Source organism: Hypanus sabinus, chromosome X1 (genome assembly GCF_030144855.1).
Source record: "Hypanus sabinus isolate sHypSab1 chromosome X1, sHypSab1.hap1, whole genome shotgun sequence".
Classification (NCBI taxonomy): domain Eukaryota; kingdom Metazoa; phylum Chordata; class Chondrichthyes; order Myliobatiformes; family Dasyatidae; genus Hypanus; species Hypanus sabinus.
In genome coordinates this window covers 24,912,294-24,934,877 of record NC_082738.1, presented here as the reverse complement: position 1 = coordinate 24,934,877, position 22,584 = coordinate 24,912,294, and the positions used below count along the sequence as shown (strand labels likewise).

Sequence of the window (22,584 nt, the reverse complement as noted above, 5' to 3'; positions counted from 1 at the left end):
GCTTGACAAACATTTCAAGATTGTACTTTCATCTCCCTCCTTCCTAATGTGAGTGTACACACACACACACACACACACACGCGCGCGCGCTTGAGCGCTCGTTAAGTACATTGCTTCTATCTTTTGTCTTATCCAAACATCTTGCTTTTAATCTAACTCTATTTCTGGTCAAAACAAAAGCATTCTGTCCATGCTACTATTTTTCCTCATCTACCATGTGCTCAAGGTTAATAAGTATTCTAGCAACACACACAAAATGGTGGTGGAACACAGCAGGCCAGGCAGCATCTATAGGAAGAAGCACTGTCAACGTTTCGGGCCGAGACCCTTTGTCCAGTCCTGATGGTGCGTTGGCCTTCATCAACTGTAGGGTTGAGTTCAAGAGCCAAAAGGTAATATACAGCTGTATAGAACCCTGGTCAGACCCCACTTGGAGTACAGTGCTCAGTTCTGGTCACCTCACTGAAGTGGATCAAATCATGGTTGGACAATGTGCTGAAAAACTTGAGTCTCAACATGGACAAGATAAGGGATGATTGTGGACTTTAGGAAGGTGCAGTCTGACCAATCCTCATTGCACATACATGATTCCTCTGTGAAAAGATTTACGAGCACCAAGTCTCTGGGAGTGCACGTGATGGATGATCTCACCTAGTTCCTCAACACCACCTCTTTGGTCAAGAAAGCACAGCAACGTCTCTACTTCCTGAGGAGATTGAGGTGTATGAGGCTCCCCTCCCCCATTTCAATAAATCTTTACAGGAGCACCACTGAATCTACATCGCCGTTTGGTACAGGGATTACGAGGACTACTGTACATCGCCGTTTGGTACAGGGATTACGAGGACTACTGAAGGGGTCATCAGGGTCTCTCTTCCACTCATTAGAGATATTTCTCAGGAGTGCTGTGTACGCACGGCCCTTAGCATTATCAATTACCCCTCCCATCGATCCGACAATCTCTTTGACCCTCTACCATCAGGCAGGAGGTACCATAGCATTAGGACAAGAACTGTCAGGATGAGAAACAGCTTCTTCCCCCAGGCTGTAAGACAACTGTACTCCCTACTACCACCCAGATCTCATCACACATGAAGCGGCAGTAATATATACTGTTTACTTTTTAACTTGTATCATATAACCTTTTTATTTGTGGTAATATTACTTAAGTGTTGGGTATGTTTGTTATATTTGCTATGCTATGCACCTTGCTCCAGAGAAACATTGTTTCTTTTGGTGATATACATGTGCACAGTTGAATGACAATAAACTGAACTTGAACATGAGAAACACAATTTCTTTAAATGTTCTAATTCCTGGCCTGAGCTTCTATTCTCTGTCATACCTTTCGAGGAAAAAAAAAACATATGAAATAGAGATGTAACTCCTACAACATATAACTCTGAGGTCTTTGTTTCTAGTCTACTCCAGAGCCTCCAACTCAGCAATGAGTTGATGGGTTTGTGGAAGGGCCTACTACTTGGCTCAGTTCCCTTCTGTGGGGACGTCACGTTTTTAACACTCCCAAGTCATTACATAAAATGCAAATATTCTTTTATGGAATTTGAAACAGATGGACTTGCATAGAACCATAGAAAACCTACAGCACAATACAGGCCCTTCAGGTCACAAAGTTGTGCTAAACATGTCCCTACCTTAGAAAGTACTAGGGTTACCCATAGCCCTCCATTTTTCTAAGCTCCATGTACCTATCCAAAAGTCTCTTAAAAGACCCTATCGCATCCGCCTCCACCACCGTTGCTGGCAGCACATTTCACGCACTCACCACTCTGCGTAAAAAAAAAACTTATCCCTGACATCTCATCTGTACCTGAAACCTGTGTCCTCTTGTAGTAGCCATTTCAGCCCTGGGAAAAAGCCTCTGACTATCCACACGATCAATGCCTCTCATCATCTTATACACCTCCATCAGGTCACCTCTCATCCTCCAACGCTCCAAGGAGAAAAGGCCCAAGTTCAGCCTATTCTCGTAAGGCATGCTCCCCAATCCAGGCAACATCCTTATAAGTCTCCTCTGCACCCTTTCTATGGTTTTCACATCTTTCTTAACCACAGAGTCAACCTGCGCAGCAGCTTTGAGTGTCTTATGGACACGGACCCCAGGATCCCTCTGATCCTCCACACTGCCAAGAGTCTTATCATTAATACTACATTTTGCCATCATATTTGACCTACCAAAATAAACCACCTCACACTTATCTGGGTTGAACTCCATCTGCCACTTCTCAGCCCAGTTTTGCATCCTATCAATGTCCTGCTGTAACCTCTGACAGCCCTCCACACTAACCACAACAGCCCCAACCTCTGTCATCAGCAAACCTACTAACCCATCCCTCCACTTCCTCATCCAGGTCATTTATAAAAATCACAAAGAGTAAGGGTCCCAGAACAGATCCCCGAGGCACACCGCTGGTCACCAACTTCCATGCAGAATACGACCCGTCTACAACCACTCTTTGCCTTCTGTGGGCAAGCCAGTTCTGGATCAACAATGCAATGTCCCCTTGGATCCCATGCATCCTTACTTTCTCAATAAGCCTTCGATGGGGCACCTTATCAAATGCCTTGCTGAAATAGATATACACTACATCTACTGTTCTACCTTCATCAATCCTCAAAAAATTCAGTCAGACTCATAAGGTACGACTTGCCCTTGACAAAGCCATGCTGACTATTCCTAATCATATTATACCTCTCCAAATGTTCATAAGTCCTGCCACTCAGGATCTTCTCCATCAACCTACCAACCACTGAAGTAAGACTCACTGGTCTATAATTCCCTGGGCTATCTCTACTCCCTTTCTTGAATAAAGGAACAACATACGCAAACCTCCAATCCTCTGGAACCTCTCCCGTCCCCATTGATGATGCAAAGATCTCCACCAGAGGCTCAGTAATCTCCTCCCTCGCCTCCCACAGTAGCCTGGGGTACATCTCATCCAGTCCCGACGATTTAACCAACTTGATGCTTTCCAAAAGCTTCAGCACATCCTCTTTCTTAATATCTACATGCTCAAGCTTTTCAGTGTGCTACAAGTCATCACTGCAATCACCAAGATCCTTTTCCATAGTGAATACTGAAGTAAAAAACATACAGTCGGCGTATCAGGCAGAAACCCTTCAGCAGAACTGAGTTTCAGCCCGAAATGTCAACTGTACTTGGCTTGCTGAGTTCCTCCAGCATTTTGTGTATGTTGCTACTGAGTCCATTTCTAGTTATGTCACTTTAGAGAGGGTGTGAAAATGTTGGAAAGCATACCATATAACAACTACAGCACGGAAACAGGCCATCTCGGCCCTTCTAGTCCGTGCCGATCACTTACTCTCACCTAGTCCCACCTACCTGCACTCAGCCCATAACCCTCCATCCCTTTCCTGTCCAAATACCTATCAATTTTTTTAAAATGACAAAATCGAACCTGCTTCTACCACTTCTGCTGGAAGCTCATTCCACACAGCTACCACTCTCATTTCTCATACAGGAGAAATTTACTAGAATGGTTCCGGAGTTGAGGGATGTCAGTTGCAGGATTAGACTGGAGGAGGAGTGATTATTCTCCTTGAGGCAAAAAGAGTTTGAAAGCAGATTCAGTAGAGTTTGCCAAGTTCATAAAGGATTTAGATGAGATAGATAGAGGGGAAATGTTTGGAGTCAAAGATGGTTGAAGGACTTGAGTCAAGGATTTATAGTATTACAAAAATCATTTTTAAGAGTTTATTCAGAAAATACTTATGATCTGGAACTTTCTGCCTGCAAGGGCAGTGGAAACAGGATCAATCAGGGCTTTCAAAAGGGTATTAGGTAGGTACTTGGGGGGGAAAAATATAATTTATGGGGCTAGAGTGGTTGGAGGGGACAACAAGATTGACATAATTGCTCCATTGGGAGCCAGCGTAGACTTAATGAGGTCCTTCTGTGCTATTATGATTCTGTGAACAACATTAGCATCACTCTTATCACATTCCGCTCCCAAACTTCCATCTACTTAATGAAAACTCACTAAGTTGCTTGAAATGTAGACTGTAAGTTGTCAGAATTGGGACTTGCAATGGATTTGCATCAGTGTGTCAGATAAGCACTAATTTTTCCAAGTTCATTCTCTTCAGAAGCTCATTATGGAAACTATTAAAGCAATGCTTCTCTACTTGTGGTCAAAGATCTGAGTAGCTAAAAAGACAATGCAAACTAATGTGAAGTATAAGTGTGATGGGAAGTAAATTAATGAACAATTTAAAATGATTAATGAAATGTTTCAGATGGACTTTTACTGAATCCTGGATTAATAAAGACATAAGATTTTTTCATGCAAATTATGCTGTTAAACACTTGAAGGTGTGTCACAATGCCCGCTATCTTAAATAGGAAAAGATAATTACTGTTGGAAAGTAAGCTGTTAACAGTGTTGTTTTCACATACATGGCTAAAAATATCAGATCCGGTTTAAATCAGCTATGTTTCAGTTATTGCCATCAAAAGTAGTTTGGATTGTCAATCTAGCCTTCCCTACTAAAAAGGAATGCAAGTGAACCTTGGAAGTAGAGTCACGATAAGATGCAACGTGGAAACGGGCTCTTCGATCCACTGAGTCCATACAGACCATCAACCACCCATTTTATTCTCCCCACATTCTCATAATCTCCCACCCATTGACTGACGTAACAACTAGTGTCCAGTTAACCTACCAACCCACATCTTTGACATATGAGGAAACTGGAGCAGCTGGGGAAAATCCATGTAGTCACAGGGAGAACAAACGTGTGATCTGCACGCAGACAGCACTGGAGGTCAGGGTTGAACCTGTCTCTAGAACTATAAAAGGCACTCTACTTGCTGTGCTGCCCTGTTTCTATTATCTAAGGATAGTTAGACCAAAAGATATTGCCATGTCTTGTCATGACCATCAAATAGTATCTGCCAGATCCCTTGGTCAAAAGAGCTAGAAACAGAAAACATTAAAATCATATGAAACAAATTGCATTGATGTTTCAAATGTGTTGGGGACACTTAAGCAAAATCAAGGTGTTTGTTTGCCTATATGACATTATACTTTGATATACTTTTGCAATTCCTGCTCATTATACCATACATTGACTCCCTTGTGATACTGTAAACTGGAGCTTACACGAGGAAATGATTAGTGTGTCAGCTGAGCAATCAGCCACAGCTGTTAGAAGCCCTTAATAGTCTGTGCCTTGTGAATGTTTCACTCACTCAAGGACCATAGCCTTTGTGGTCTGGGTTTAACTCCTGTTTCAGATCCAGGTTACAAATTTAAATTATTCAGTGTCCAGTGTCCTGTGCAAGGCAACTCCTCATTTTTCTATTTCTCTTCATTAGGTGATACTCGTTATTCTTTACTTGGTCAGCCTTTGCAGTACAACCTTCCAGTATGTCCACCTCCAGTAATCCATGGACAGTGCCAGTATTCAGCTCATCAGGTAAGGATTGAGAAAAGCATGAGGAAAGAGCTGTCCTCTGCAATATGTTTGCAGACAAACCTTTAAGTACTTCCCACCAAGTTCTGTTAGAATGGTGATAATTCCAATAACGTGAGCATTTGCACTGGAATCCTGGGGATGTGCTGATATTAGCACATGGAGTCCAAGGGACAACTATTGCTCATAAATCTCTATGTGAAGCAGTTCCGTTCTACTGTTCATGCTGTCTCAAGACATCACCTTTCTCCTACCAGTTGAACACTCCCTGAAGTTTCAATTATGTCTTTCTGGGGGCGGGGGGAGGAGCCTTTCAGTAACCTGTTCTGTAGATTAAAAAAAGAACTATTTGTATATTTTCCCTTGCCATTATTATTAATTCCTATCCTAAAATTTTGTGTTCTGTCTGCTTGAGAGGGCGGGTGAGTAATCAGCTGAGTGCTACTTGAACTATACAAACTCTTAGTAAATCTGGATCCCTCTGATGACTGCATGCCAATTCATTGTATTTCTTGTTGCAAGTTTAATGCTGCCATATAAACAGACTCCATTGATAATTTTTTTTATCTAAAGGGTCCATGCAGTACGAAACACACTAAACGAGGAAAGAAGCCAACCCTGAAATCTGCATCTACTGATCTTGGCACAGGTGATGTTGGTTAGTATCTAAACTATCATAGGTATTACATGAAGAATTTGCTGCATCTTCAAAGTTTGGGGTCTAGTACAAGGGAGCATAGCCTAAAATTTAGAGATGGGCTTTTCAGGAGCGAAGCTGGGAAATCTGAAATAATATTTGTGAAATGGCAGTTTATTTTAGGGCAGTTATAAATTGTTCTCAGGAAGTCCCTTGGGGTTGAGGATGGCTTGTTTCCACTCCAGTTCTGTGTATCCTGAGATGACAGATGAAATGAATTTTAGGCCTGCAGACTCTGTCACTTGTGGATCAGAGGCGCTTGTCAGAGTGGATGGCTGGTTTGAGAAGATGTGCTTTAGGTTAACCTTTAGGGTATCCTGCACAAGAATCACAAGTCTCTTTGCATCTCTGCATTTTGAATTCTCTCCCCATCTAAATAATAGTCTGCCCGTTTATTTCTTCCACCAAAGTGCATGACCATACACTTTCCAACATTGTATTTCATTTGCCACTTCTTTGCCCATTCCCTTAAACTATCTTTCTGCAGGCTCCGTTTCCTCAACACTACCCACTCCTCCACCTATCTTTGTATCATCAGTAAATTTAGCCACAGATCCATTAATCCCATAGTCCAAATCATTGGCATACATAGTAAAAAGCAGCGGTCCCATCACTGACCCCTGTGGAACCCCGCTGGTAACCGCCAGCCAGCCAGAATACGATCCCTTTATTCCCACTCTGTTTTTTGCTGATCAGCCAATGCTTCACCCATGCTAGTATCTTCCTGGTAACTCCATGGGCTCGTAACTTGCTGAGCATCCTCATGTGCAGCACCTTGTCAAAGGCCTTCTAAATATCCAAGTACACCATATCTACTGCATCTCCTTTGTCTACTTCAAAAAAATTGCAGTACGTTAGTTGGACAGGATTTTCCTTTCAGGAAACCATGCTGGCTTTGGCCTATCTTGTCATGTGCCTCCAGGTACTCTGTAAACTCATCCCTAACAATCGATTCCAACAACTTCCCAACCACTAATGTCAGGTTAACAGGTCTAGAGTTTCCTTTCTGCTGCCTCTCACCCTTCTTAAATAGCAGAGTAACATTTGCAATTTTCCAGTCATCCGGTACAATGCCAGAATCTATCGATTCTTGAAAGATCATTGTTACTGCCTCCACAATCTCTCCAGCTACTTCCTTCAGAACCCAAGGGTGCATTCACTGAACATAGTATACATAGAGCACAATACAGGCCCTTCGGCCCACAATGCTGTGCTGAACATGTACTTACTTTAGAAATTACCTAGGGTTACCCATAGCCCTCTATTTTTCTAAGCTCCATGTACCTATCCAGGAGCGTCTTAAAAGACCCTATTGTATTCGCCTCCACCACAGTCGCTGGCAGCCCATTCCATGCACTCACCACTCTCTGCATAAAAAAAAACTTACCCCTGACATCCCCTCTGTACCTACTTCTAAGCACCTTAAAACTGTGCCCTCTTGTGGTAGCCATTTCAGCCCTGTGAAAAAGCCTCTAATTATGCACATGATCAATGCCTCTCATCATCTTATACACCTCTACCAGGTCATCTCTCATCCTCCGTCGCTCCAAGGAGAAAAGGCTGAGTTCACTCAACCTATTCTCATAATGCACGCTCCCCAATCCAGGCAATCCTTGTAAATCTCCTTTGCACCCTTTCTATGGTTTCCACATCCTTCCTGTAGTGAGGTGACCAGAACTGAGCACAGTACTCCAAGTGGGGTCTGACTAGCATTCTATACAGCTTTAATATTACCTCTTGGCTCTTGAACTCAACCCCAATACACCAATACAAGGCCAATACACCCGTATGCTTTCTTAACCACAGAGTCAACCTGCACAGCAGCTTTAAGTGTCCTATGGACTCAGGCCCTGGGATCCCGCTGATCCTCCACACTGCCAAGAGTCTTATCATTAATACTACATTTTGCCGTCACATTTGACCTGCCAAAATAAACCACCTCACACTTATCTGGGTTGAATTCCATCTCCCACTTCTCTGCCCAGTTTTGCATCCTATCAATGTCCTGCTGTAACCTCTGACAGCCCTCCACGCTATCCACAACACCCCCAACCTTTGTCATCAGCAAACTTACTAACCCATCCCTCCACTTCCTCATCCAGGTCATTTATAAAAATCACAAAGAGTAAGGGTCCCAGAACAGATCCCTGATGCACACCACTGGTCACCAACTTCCATGCAGAATACGACCCGTCTGCAACCACTCTTTGCCTTCTGTGGGCAAGCCAATTCTGGATCCACAAAGCAAGGTTCCCTTGGATCCCATGCCTCCTTACTTTCTGAATTAGCCTTGCATTGGGTACCTTATCAAAAGCCTTGCTGAAATCCATTTACATTACACCTACGGCTCTACCTTCATCAATGTGTTTAGTCACATCCCCAAAAAATTCAATCAGGCTAGTAAGGCATGACCTGCCATGCTGACAAAGCCATACCGACAAAGTCGGCTGGTGTGGTACGACTCCCTTGTCCACTCGTGCCCCCCCCCCCCATACCTTCCCACCGATCTCCCTCCTGGCACTTATCCTTGTAAACGGAACAAGTGGTTCACCTGCCCTTACACTTCCTCCCTCACCACCATTCAGGGCCCCAGACAGTCCTTCCAGGTGAGGCGACACTTCACCTGTGAGTCGGCTGGTGTGGTATACTGCGTCCGGTGTGGCCTTTTATATATTGGTGAGACCCGACGCAGACTGGGAGACCGTTTCGCTGAACACCTACATCTCGGTCCGCCAGAAAAAGCAGGATCTCCCAGCGGCCACACATTTTAATTCCATGTCCCATTCCCATTCCCATTCTGATATGTCTATCCATGGCCTCCTCTATTGTCAAAATGAATCCAAACTCAGGTTGGAGGAACAACACCTTATATACTGGCTGGGTAGCCTCCAACCTGATGGCATGAACATTGACTTCTCTAACTTCTGTTAATGCCCCTTTTCCCCTTCTTACCCCATCCCTGACATATTTAGTTTGTTTTTTTCTGTCTCTCTGCCCATCACTCTGCCTGTTCTCCATCTCCCTCTGGTGCTCCCCTCCCCCTTTCTCCCTAGGCCTCCCGTCCCATGATCCTTTCCCTTCTCTAGTTCTGTATCCCTTTTGTCAATCACCTTTCCAGCTCTTAGCTTCATAGCACCCCCTCTGGTCTTCTATCATTTTGCATTTCCCCCTCCCCCTCCTACTTTCAAATCTTTTAGTATCTTTCCTTTCAGTTAGTCCTGATGAAGGGTCTTGGCCCAAAACGTTGACAGTGCTTCTTCCTATAGATGCTGCCTGGCCTGCTGTGTTCCACCAGCATTTTGTGTGTGTTGTTTGAATTTCCAGCATCTGTAGATTTCCTTGTGTTTGCTGTTTTACATGAAGGTTTATGGCAGAGCCTCTCTGGTGCTTTGTAAATTTGCCACTGGTCTTCGGCATTGTGGATATGCTATCTGGCCTGAGGGATGTTTTAAACCTTAATCTCTTTATACTTTAATGTAGTACCATTCTTGAGCTTGCTCGCCAGTAAACCTTATTGATAACAAAATCTTGCCACCAATTCAGTAAATGAACAATTCACTCCAGCTATGACCTTTGGACTGAGAGAAACATGTTAGTTATAAGTTAGAAAGAAGATTGTGGGAGGGATGGTTAAGATGAAGAGATACAGTGAGGCCAGGGTTGCTGTGAGGATAAGCTGTTAATAGAGGCAATTAGAAGCCGACAAAAAAGTGTGATGTGTTGCAAGCAGCAGGTTGGGATTTGCAGTTACTTGTTAATTTTTATTGCCCTCTCAACAAGTACAGGTACCAGTACAAAGGTTAAGATTTAAGATTTGTCACATTTACATCCAAAAATCAAAACATACAGTGAAATGCATTGTTTGTATCAACGGCCAACACAGTCTGAGAGCAGCCTTCAGGTGTTACCACGCTTCCACTGCCAGCTTAGCATGCCAACTTACTAACCCATACGTCTTTGGAATGTGGGAGGAAACCAATGCACCCTGAGGAAACCATCATGTTCATGGGGAGACCATACAAACCTCTTGTCCTGAAGAAAAGTCTTGGCCTAAAATGTTGACTGTTTATTCCTTTCCATAGATACTGCCTACTGAGTTCCTCCAGTATTTTGTGTGTGTTGTTCTGGAATTCCAACATCTGCATAATTTCTTGTGTTTATACAAACTCTTTACAGAAAGTGGTAGGAATAAAACAGAGATCAGTGATTGCTGCCGCTATAAAGCTTTGTGCTAACCACTATGCTACCATGCTGTCTGTATAGTATTAGGGAAAAACTCCTTCAGCAAACCTAGTTATCAGGCTGTCTTAGAGATTTGCATCCATGTCTTTGATAAAAACAGAAGGCAAACATCCTGCATAAATATCATGAAAGGAGTTTTAATATCTATCTACTGCATTCTCAGTGGTCATTACCATTACACGTTGTTTTAACATGTGTTTACTCCACTGGCAGTCTTATTCTCTATTTTAATAGTGTTAATCTGTATACCAAGAACTTCTATGCATTTTGAAGTAAATCAAATAAAGCTAATAAAATCAAGGATAGGAAAGGGTGTCAGTTCTGCTTTACAAGGGAATAGCCTATTTGCCTCGAAATAATAAGCACTCTACAAGAGTAATGTGGCTGTTTACATTATGATGTCATAAATTGCAGATGGAAATTTATCAATCTTCAGTCTACATACTCACAGAGCATAGGAGAATAGTATGGTTTCATAAGTTTTGTGCTTTCTTACTGCTGTGTGGTTTTAAATTCAATGACCCATAGCACTGCATTGCTGCCAGATCTTAGAATCTGTGGCCTTTCACTGAATAATTGTTGTGGGTGTTCTGTTAAATATATTCACGGTTAATTCTGGATAGCCTCCAACCTGATGGCATGAATATAGATTTCACCTTCTGGTAAAAAAAAATTCCCTCCCCCCTCCCCTCTTCTACTCCCCACTCTGGCCTCTTACCTCTTCTCACCTGCCTATCACCTCCCATAGGTCCCCTCATCCTTCACTTTTCTTCTATGTTCCACTCTCCTCTTCTATCAGATTCCTTCCTCTCCAGCCCTTTACCTTTCCTACCCACCTGGCTTCACCTACCACCTTCTAGCTGTCCTCCTTCCCTCCCCCACACCTTTTTTATACTGGCATTTTCCCCCGTCCTTTCCAGTCATGAAAAAGGGTCTCGGCACAAAATGTCAACTGTTTAATTATTTCCATGGATGCTGCCTAACCTGAGTTCCTCCAGCATTTTGTGTATGTTACTTTGGATTTCCAACATCAGCAGACTTTTTATGATGGTTAATTCTTACAGGGCATTAATGAACAGCACACATAGCACAATGTGGCACAAGTCTTATATGTGTTTTGCCATCAACTTTTGTCCCTCCGGGATATCTCCAGAATTTCATCTGTGATTTAAGACCTATCTGGAGTCATGCTACAACTACTCCAAGACCTGTTCATATGTATACCTCAGTTATGAAATGTGCATTTATTGAACTCTTCACATCTGGCAGGGTGAAACTTTGATACTGTTCAATAAATTTAACACTATCCTGTACAATGGTGATCAGCAGCTAATCTATCACTAAGCTATCACCATGACAGCTTGAGTCCACCACAGTAACAAGCTAAAACATCTTGGACAACACAGTAAATTTAAGCAACGCACACAAAATGCTGGTGGAATGCAGCAAGCCAGGCAGCATCTATAGGAAGAAGTACTTTCAACGTTTCGGGTCGAGACCCTTTGTCAGGACTAACAGAAAAAAGAGATAGTAAGAGATTTGAAAGGGGGAGGGGAGACCCAAATTGATAGGAGAAGACAGGAGGGGGAGGGATGAAGCCTAGAGCTGGGAAGTTGATTGGCAAAAGGGATACAAGGCTGGAAAAGAGGGGAGTATCACAGGACGGAAGGCCTTGGAAGAAAGAAAGGGAGAGGGGAGCACCAGAGGAAGATGGAGAAAGGGCAAGGAGTTATTGTGAAAGAGAGAAAAATATATATTAAAAAAATAAATAAATAGGGTGAGGAGGGGCATTAACGGAAGTTAGAGAAGTCAATGTTCATGCCATCAGGTTGGAGGCTACCCAACTGGTATATAAGGTGTGTTCCTCCAACCTGAGAGTGGCTTCATCTAAACAGTAGAGGAGGCCATGGATTGACAAATTGGAATTGGAATGGGACACGGAATTAAAATGTGGTTTCCGTTAATGCCCCTCCTCCCCTTTTTACCCTATTTATTTATTTTTTTAATATATATTTTTCTCTCTTTCCCTCTCACAATAACTCCTTGCCCATTCTCCATCTTCCTCTGGTGCTCCCCTCTCCCTTTCTTTCTTCCAAGGCCTTCCGTCCTGTGATACTCCCCTCTTTTCCAGCCTTGTATCCCTTTTGCCAATCAACTTCCCAGCTCTAGGCTTCATCCCTCCCCCTCCTGTCTTCTCCTATCAATTCGGGTCTCCTTCTTTCAAATCTCTTACTATCTCCTTTTCTCGTTAGTCCTGATGAACGGTCTCGACCCAAAACGTCAACTGTACTTCTTCCTATAGGTGCTGCCTGGCCTGCTGCATTCCACTAGCATTTTGTATGTGTTGCTTGAATTTCCAGCATCTGCAGATTTTCTCGTGTTTGCGTTAGTAAATTTAGTCTGCTTTACTGCCTTAAAGAGCAAGAACATTAGCCAAGTGGCAACATCAAGTCATGCTGTATCCCAGTTAGGACCCATATTGTTATTCCTTAAAGTTTCCTATACAACAGCTTCGATGGGTCAAGGTAGTGCCTCACTGCCACATTCTCAAGGATGTTACGAGTGGACAATAAATATTGGCCTTGCCAAACTTAACACTTCCAGAGAACAAATGTCTTCTTTTTTTTAAATGGACACGCTATTAATGGTTCCTAGTTCCAGGATGATGCACCATGATGGGTCTTGTGATGACTAAGCAATCTAATTCTAGAGGCATAGATCTGACTGCAGCTTCTTCCCACACTTTTTATATTGGGCTTTGAGGTAATGAGTCCGCTTTCAGAATTTGTGAGGATACACTGAGGTCAGTTTATGGCTAGCTCTCCCACCCCATGATTCTGTATTTATGTGGGGTACATTTTCAGTGTATTTTTAGAGCAGTTTCTTGCCCTGACCATTCATGAACTTTGTAGGAAAGCGAGTTTCAACAAATTGCTGCACTTGTGCTATTAGATCAAATTAAATTCAGTATGAAAGGTTTGGATGGTACTGATTGATGTAACTGATACTTTTCATTTGATTTTTGTCCTCAATCCAATCTACCTTTCTCTTTGGAAATATGATTTGAGTTGAAATCACAGTCCTTTATGTTTCACATCTTCTATTTAATTTAATTGGTTAAGGAGATCACCTGTTGTACCCATCATTAGGCACAGTTCCAAATTGACCCCGTTAAACAGTTCACATCTGTCAATTTGTGATAAAAATATTTGCTGCTTGAAGGGAGAGCAATAGTAGACAGACCACAAGGTGTCTCACCATTTGAGATAGTTTTTCTCCTTGGCTGCTGTTCTGCCTTGTCCACAAGAATTTTCACCATTCTGAGTGTGTAATTTATTGGAATGTTTAAATGAAGTAGATGAATAAAGAATTATAAAGAAAATATTTTCTTCATCAGAATGCTGCTATCTCACTTACTATTTTGCACTAAAATTGAACTGAGCTGAGATGTCCTGACGAAGGGTCTCAGCCCGAAACGTCGACAGTGCTTCTCCTTATAGATGCTGCTTGGCCTGCTGTGTTCCACCAGCATTTTGTGTGTGTTGTTTGAATTTCCAGCATCTGCAAATTTCCTCGTGTTTACAATTGAGATGTGTAGTGCATTTCTTTGACCAAGGAAGAATTGAAAATCTGGTTGAATGGTGCGACAACAACAACCTCTCACTCAACATCAGCAAAACCAAAAAGATGATAATTACTACAGGAGAAAGAAACCGGAGGTCCATGAGCCAATCCTTATTAGGGGAACAAAGGTGGAGTGTATCAGTAACTTTAAATTCCTTGGCATTACCATATCAGAGGATCTGCCCTGGAACCAGTTCATAAGTGTCATCTAAAACTTCAATAATTGCACAGGGGAGAGTATCCTGACTGGTTGCATCATGGCCTGGTGTGGAAGCACCAATGCTCAAGAATGGAAAGGGCTACAAAAAGTGGTAGGTGCAGCCCAGTTCATCACAAGCCAAGCCCCCACACCATTGAACACTCTTACAAGGAGCACTGCCACAAGAAAGCAACATCCATCATTCAGGCCATACTCTCTTCTCACTACCACTATCAGGCAGGTGGACAAAATCCTGAGGTCCTACATCACCAGGCTTAGAAACAGTAATTACCCAACAACCAGCATGGATAACTTCACTTACCTCAATGTGAACTGACTCCATAACCTATAGATTCATTTTCAAGGACCCTGCAATTCATGTTCTCAGGGTTATTTATTGACTTTATTATTTGTATGATATCTTCTTTTGCACATTGGTTGTTTGTCAGTCTTGGTTATGTATAATTCTTCATAAATTCTGTTGTACTTTATTTTCCTGTAAATACCTAAGAAAAAATGCCCTTTCATAGTATTTTGATGATACACAAAATATTTGCTATCATTCTGGGGACACAACAGATTGCAGATGCTGGAAATCTGGAGCAAAAACTGCAGGAGGGCTGGCAAAGGGTTTTGATTTGAAACACCAATGGCCATTTCCCTCCGTACTGTAGATGCTTCCTAACCCGTTGAGTTCCTCCAGCCATTCTGGAGTTGTGTACCTTCCACCCAAAGGGAAATGCTCATAGTAATCATAACTGAACTCCATTTCTCAAATAAGTGTTTAGCATTCCTGCCATGCAGAGATTTGTGATTTTGCAAATTAGAACTGTGTGTGGCAGCTTCAGCTTTTAAGTGAGTCCTGGGTAGGATGCCAATTGTGCTCTAAAGTTTTGATAGGATGAATGATTTTCAGACAGACAGACATACTTTATTGATCCCGAGGGAAATTGGGTTTTGGTACAGCCGCACCAACCAAGAATAGTGAAGAAATATAGCAATATAAAACCATAAATAATTAAATAATAATAAGTTAATCATGCCAAGTGGAAATAAGTCCAGGACCAGCCAATTGGCTCAGGGTGTCTGACGCTCAGTATTACATCTTGGTGGAATGAGTCTCTGGCTGAATGTACTCCTGTGCCTAACCAGTACATTATGGAGTGGATGGGAGTCATTGTCCAAGATGGCATGGAACTTGGACAGCATCCTTTTTTCAGACACCACCGTCAGAGAGTCCAGTTCCACCCCCACAACATCACTGGCCTTACGAATGAGTTTGTTGATTCTGTTGGTGTCTGCTACCCTCAGCCTGCTGCCCCAGCACACAACAGCAAACATGATAGCACTGGCCACCACAGCCTCGTAGAACATCCTCAGCATCGTCCGGCAGATGTTAAAGGACCTCAGTCTCCTCAGGAAATAGAGACGGCTCTGACCCTTCTTGTAGACATCCTCAGTGTTCTTTGACCAGTCCAGTTTATTGTCAATTTGTATCCCCAGGTATTTGTAATCCTCCACCATGTCCACACTGACCCCTTGGATGGAAACAGTGGTCACAGGTGCCTTAGCCCTCCTCAGGTCCACCACCAGCTCCTTAGTCTTTTTCACATTTTACATAGAATACTGATACAGAAGCCTTTTCCTTGACTGTGATTACTGTGTATAAGTTAAGTTGTTCTAAGACTGAGCCCAACAACTTTGCAGCCAAGCTGACCTGGTCTGTAGGTAGCAGGTATGTGAACCTAATTTAATACAATGAATAACAGTGGCTAATAGGCAATTTTGTCTCTTGGAGCCACTTAACATTTTTTTTTGTTTGTTTGTTTCAGTTGTCGGCCGAATCTTAGAGGTCACGGATCTTCCTGAGGGAATCACTCGCACTGAAGCAGACAAACTTTTCAGTCAACTTTCAATGTCTGGTGCCAAAATCCAATGGCTCAAAGACTCTCAGCATCACAGCAATGGTTCTGGGGACTGTAACAGAGTAACGGAGAACTCAAAGAATGCTGGTGATCTAGCTGCACTTTATACTATTGTTGCTGTGTTTCCCTCAACCATGGCAGCTCAAAATGCAACTATCAGACTGAATAATTCAACAAACAGGTTTAAACTGCGAACAGCCAAGAAAAGCTATGATCTTCGCATTCTAGAAAGAGCCAGTTCCCAGTAGCCAATGGATATTTGAAAATTACTTTTTCTTCTCTCCTTTGAATGACTGTATTGGCTTTGTTTTACGTCAGCATTGTTCCTGTAGTGCATTGTTTTGTCCAGATATCACTTTAGGCATAATTAAGGAAAGTTAGTGATCAGTTGGAAAAAAAAGTTTGTTTTTCCCCTAAACTTCCATTTTACACACCCACACAACCCATGTGTATTTTTTCTGTTGTGCAAACGTATTAGAAGAAGCTTATTTAAGTGACACAAACAGTTGACTGTGTATGGTCACGACAAATTTTATTTAACCTGTTTTTTTTTTGATTTTAATTATAAAAGTTTGTCTGCCAGTCCAGACTCTCAATATCTTCTTTGTTTTAAGCTGTCATTTATTTGCAAGGTAGTACTCCTTATCAGATATACTATTCACAGTACCTATAAAAAGTATTCACCACCCCCCTCATAAGTTTTCATATTTTATTGTTTGACAACTTTGAATTACAGTGGGTTTAATTTGGCTTTTTTTGACACTGTTCAACAGAAAAAGACTCCTTCACTTTAACACAAACAACTCACTACAAAGTGATCAAAATTAATTACAAAAAAGAACACAAAATAATTGATTGCATAAGTATTCAATCCCTTTGATATGACACACCAGATCATCAATGGTACAACCAGTTGGTTTTAGAAGTCATGTAATTAGTTGAATGGAGATTTGTTTTTTGGAGACCTGTGTGCAGACAAGGTGCTTCAATTGATTGTAGTAAAAAATGCACCTGTGTCTGAAATTTCCAACTGCTGGTGAGTCAGTGTCCTGGCAAAAACTGCACCATGAAGACAAAAGAACACTCCGAGGGATATTCAGTGACTTGGAAGTTTTCTTGTATCCATCTCCTGACTTGTGCTTTTCAATAACCCTTTTTGTGGAGTTGCTTGGAGTACAGTTAAATCAATCATCAAGAAATGGAAAGAATATGGCACGGCTGTAAATCTGACTTGGAGCAGGTCACCCTCAAAAACTGAGTGACCATGCAAGAAGGGGACTAATGAGGGAGGCCACCAAAAGATCTATGACAACCCTGGAGGAGTGACAAGCTCCAGGGACTGAGATGGGAAAGATTGCATATGCAACAACTATTGTTTGGGTGCTTCACCAGCCACAGCTTTATGGGAAAGTGGTAAAGAGAAAGCCACTGTTGGGGAAAAAAAACTCATGAAATCTCAGCTAGAGTTAGCCAGAAGGCACATGAGAGGCTCTGATGTCAGCTGGAGGAAGGTTCTATGATCTGGTGAATCCAAAATTGAGCTTTTTGGCCATCAGACTAAACACTATGTTTGGCATAAGCCGAACATTGCACATCATCAAAAACATACCATCCCTACTGTGAAGCATGGTGGTGGCTGCATTATGCTGTGGGGATGCTTCACTGCAGCAGGCCCTGGAAGGCTTGTGAAGGTAGAGGGTAAAACGAATGCAGCAAAATACAGGGAAATCCTGGAGGAAAACCTGATGCACTTTGCAAGAGAACTGCGACTTGGGAGATTTGTTTTCCAGCAAGACAATGGCCCAAGCATAAAGCCAAAGCTACACAGGAATGGCTTAAAAAAAAACAAAGTTAATGTCCTGGAGTGACCAAATCAGAGTCCAGACTTCAATCCAATTGAGAATTTGTGGCTGGACTTGAAAAGGACTGTTCACTCACAATCCTCATGCAATCTGAGAGTTTGAGCAGTTTTGTAAAGAAAAATGGGGAAAATTGCAGTGTCCAGATGTGCAAAGCTGATAGAGACCTATCCACACAGACTCAAGGCTGTAATTGCTGCCAGAGGTGCATCTACTAAATACTGACTTGAAGGGGGTGAATACTTATGCAATCAATTATGTTGTTTAATAACTGTAATAAATTTAAACCAATTTGTAGAAATTTCTTTTCACTTTGACACCAAAGAGTTTTTCTGTTGATCAAAAAAGCCAAATTAAATCCATTGTGATTCAATGTTGTAAAACAATAAAACATGAAAACTTCCAAGGGGGTGGTGAGTATTTTTTATAGGCGCTATAGATAATGAGTTAAGCATTAAAATCACTCCAAGGCACTTCACAAAGACAAGGGGCAATAAAATGGAGTTTCAAGGTGACAGAAATGTGGATTAGGATTTTAGCAGTGAGGTGTTTGATGTCTGAATTAGATTAGCTATAATACAGAGGTTGGGTTATCACAGTGGCCATATATAAAATGAAGTTCAATACTGATTGAATTAAATGTCATAATGTTATCAGAACTGTCACAATCTGAGCATTTGGTTCAGGAATGGGTTTTAAGTTAAGGATGGGAACCCTGGATTTGTTCAATCCTAGGTTCACATAAAGGAACTTAACTTTTCAAACTGATAGCTTAGAGGTGATCAGGGAGTTGAAAGAAATTACTAAGACAGTTGTAATATGCATAGAGAAGTTGATCCTCATTCAGAAATCCAAGTATTGAGTACAGGAGTTGGGATGTTATGTTGAAGTTGTATGAACTGTTGAGAAGAATCTGCCCATTATGTCGCTGGCATTCAGGGCAGCAGTGAAGGTCCTCCATCTCTGGTTGTGTTCAGGGCTTCCTCGCGGTTATCACTACTGTCAGTCATGCAAGTCCCAGCTGGAGACTCAGAAATACTATCGCACTCAGATGTAGAAGGAATCTTCATTGATGTTTCTGTAATAATTTTGTTTTATCAGTCAAGTTTATTAGCCCTGTGCTGAACCTGAGAACCTGGAGGACCAGTGGACCACTATTAATCTGTCCTTTATCCTTTGACCTGCTTGGCGTAGGTGACCCTATGGAGAGCCAAGGCATAAAGCCCTGCCTCCGGCCAGCATAGCTCTCTGGGTCATTGAGGCACACAAGCCTCCAAACCTTACAGCAAGGTTGTGATCCTTTTGGAGGATAAGCTGTTGGTGACACCCAATTTGGAGTAATGTGTACAGTTCTAGTCACCTACCTACAGGAGAGATAGCAATAAGATTAAAAGAATGCAGAGAAAATGTACAAAGATGGTGCTGAGACTGGAGGACCTGAGTTACAGGAAAAGGTTGAATAGGTTAGGATTTTATTCCCTAAAGCATAGGAGAATGAAGGGAGATTTGATGGGCGTAAGGTATACAAAATTGAGGATTGGGTGAGACTAGAACTGGAGATCATAGGTCAAGGAAGAAAGGTGAACTATTTAAGGGGAACATGAGGGGAAACTTCTTCACTCAGAGGGTGGTGAGAGCGTGGGACTGGCTGCCAGCAGCAGTGGTGGATGCGGGTTTGATTTCTGTATTTGGATACAGAAATTTGGATGAGTACATGGATAGGAGGGTATGGAGGGCTATGGTTCAGGTATAGGTCAGTGGAACTAGGCAGAATAACACTTCAACATGGACTATAGGGGACGGAGGGCCTGTTTCTGTGCTGTAATTTTCTATAACTATGCTGACTATTTAACTTATATTGGCAATGGGGCACTTTCACGCAAACTTTAGCATTTCACTGAAATGTGAAAGTTGGAGTTTAAGTGTCTATGACTGCCACACTGCCCTGATTCCCATAGGTGTTTGGATTGTGGGTGTCCTTCCACAAGCCATCAACCAGACATCCCAACTCTCCACTATGTACCAGGAGTCACTTCCCGTATGAAGTTTATGATCTTGCACCCACACAAGGCCCTATTGACTACAGTACAGCATAGAAAAGACCACATTCTGAGCACTTGTAAAGCCTTTTGCATATGTACAGCACCAGCACTTCAAATACAGTGGGTTCTGGTTAATTGGGGCAGATTGGAACCAGTGAATTTTGGCCCAATTAGCTGAAGTTTCAGGGAAATGGTTAAAATTATGTATTTAAATGAAATACAGAGCAAATTGGAACACTAATAATGCTACAACAGTGCCATGAAGTTGTGTATTAGTTCTTAATAGTTATCGATGGAGGAAATTGTCCAGTGTACATTGCAGTGTATAGAGTGTCCAGAGAGTGGTAGCACCTCTGGTGAAGGGGTTTGTCGTGTGCATTCTGATGCAGCTCACTCACCTTTAGTCCCCACCAAACACTTAGCTCTCACCTGTAGCTCCAAGTAGCCGTTTGCATGTGACAGCAGATACACCTCAGTACATTGCTTTGACAGGCGAGCTAAACCAGGTGAGGGTAGCTGGCAGGCCTCATGCCTCAGTGAAAGAGGGACACGCCTGTCCTAGCTTGTGAAATTAGCTCTGGTGGACTACACGGATGAGATTCAATGGCCAAGAACACAGTTCAGCAATGCTTTCAGGAGAGCAAAGGGCATGATAAGGCACAGAAATAGTCGAGGTCATCAACTACAATCAAGGAAGACCCCAATTGTGATGACTACTCATAGCATTTGACCTGGACTTCCGAGGTCAAGAGAGTGCAACTGTCCCAGTGCAATGGCATTTCCAGTTTCAAAACTTCCGCACAGGTTTCACTGTCATCGTCAGGTACGACAGACAACCAACACATTGCCGTGTTCTTTTGATTGAATATAAATGAATAAAAATTAGCACAGACACCTAGTGTAGATAGTGGACTGCCTTCATACGATATTTGACAATTGCATCCTCCAAATCTTTATTTTTACTTCCATAGTTCTTAACCTGTTGAAGTAGTGAAATCATTTCATTTTCATTCCCAGCCAGTTCTGACATCTCTAAGCCTGAAGCTTGAAACCGCAATGATCAAAACAGTTCTGAATTGTCTTACTGCTTATATCTCAATATCTATCAGTGACAATAAAAAGAATAGCTGCTTTTTGAGCACAAGCGCACACAACTGATGCTATTTGAAAACTGGTCCTTCCAAGTACAGTGTAGTGCTAGTGACCACACAAGTGCATGTGACTGATGCTAGTTCGAAAATTAAGTTTCAAAAGGCACATTTAACGTCAGATTAAAGTATATAATATAGATCCTGAAATACTTCTTCGCAACCATCCACAAAAACAGAGGAGTGCCTCAAAGAACGAATGACAGTTAAACGTCAGAACCCTAAAGTCCCCCCCCCCTCCCTCCCACGCGTGAGGGCAGTAAGCAATGAAACCCTCTTCCCCCACCGGCAAAAAAAACGGGATCAGTACAGCCACTGAGCCATTAAGCGTGCAGCAAAAGCAAAAACAAAGATACAGACTTGCAGTACTCCAAAGTCTACACATTCACCTGTTATTTGACATACCACAGGTTCTCACTCTCTCCCTATAATAAGGCAGAAAGAGATGTCTCCGTTTCACAGCGAAAGGGGAGACATAACGAACAACTCGCTGGTTTGCAATGTTGAAAGGCCATTGCGTCAATTTTTCAGAGTTCTGTGCCCAAAGATGTTCCAGCTCCCACGACACACCAGTCTCCAGAGCCCCAAGATCCTCAGCCTCCAAAGACAAGCCGAACTCTTAGGCTGAGCCCTTGGCATGTCGGATAATGGCCAGTCATGCACCCCGAGAGTGGGTCCCATTTCCACAAAGAACTGAAGTGGCACAGTGTCCCAAATAAACAAAGGGAATCCCAGCTATTTTCTTGATTTGTTTTTTGTCTTTAAGAGTTGTCTCAAATAATCAGTTGCCTGATGGACCAATTAACCAGAATTCACTGTATTTGAAAGCATTTTTCATAACTGACTTTAACAAAAAATTGAGGGAACATGATTGCTGCACACAAAATAGAAGCAGGAGAAGGCCACTTAGCCCTTCAAGCCTATTTTACCATTCAGTATGATCACGGCTGACCTGTCCCAGGCTCCAGTTCCTCTTCTCTGTCAGTTCTTTTTAGCTCCCAATTCCATGATCTTTAAAAATATTAATCTCTTTAAATCCCCCTTCCCAGTGATCCGACCTCAACAACCCTTTGGAGGAGGTAATTCCAGAGATTCACCTCCAAGAGAATACACAGCTTAGTTTCAAATAACCAGCCGCTGATTTTGTATCTATGTCTCCTTGTTTGAAACTGCCATTAGCAAAAGCATCTCAACACCTATATTGGCCTCCCCTTGAGGTCTAATCTGTTTTAATAAGAGTACCCTTCATTCTTTGAAACTCCAGATCCAACTATTTATTATTTCATTATTATTAATTTAGAGATACAGCACAGTAACAGGCTCTTCTAGCCCAATGAACTTGTACCACCCAATTACACCCATATGACCAATTAACTTATTAACCTGTACAT

The 22,584-nt window shown here is 42.3% G+C and overlaps 1 protein-coding gene across 6 annotated transcripts in view; it reads left to right on the top strand.

The window, feature by feature from the left end:
- The window catches only part of LOC132384710 (R3H domain-containing protein 2), a 302,458-nt gene extending 285,716 nt beyond the window's left edge, over positions 1 to 16,742 (top strand). For 5 of the 6 annotated variants that reach the window (XM_059956099.1, XM_059956098.1, XM_059956094.1 and 2 more), the window contains 3 exons: positions 5,360 to 5,460; positions 6,031 to 6,115; positions 16,052 to 16,742. In XM_059956099.1, the coding sequence (XP_059812082.1) occupies positions 5,360 to 5,460; positions 6,031 to 6,115; positions 16,052 to 16,392 (527 nt within the window). In that variant the 3' untranslated portion in view covers positions 16,393 to 16,742. The remainder of the gene's footprint in view (positions 1 to 5,359; positions 5,461 to 6,030; positions 6,116 to 16,051) is intronic. The other variant, XM_059956097.1, reaches the window with a different exon arrangement.
- Positions 16,743 to 22,584: the final 5,842 nt, after the last annotated feature.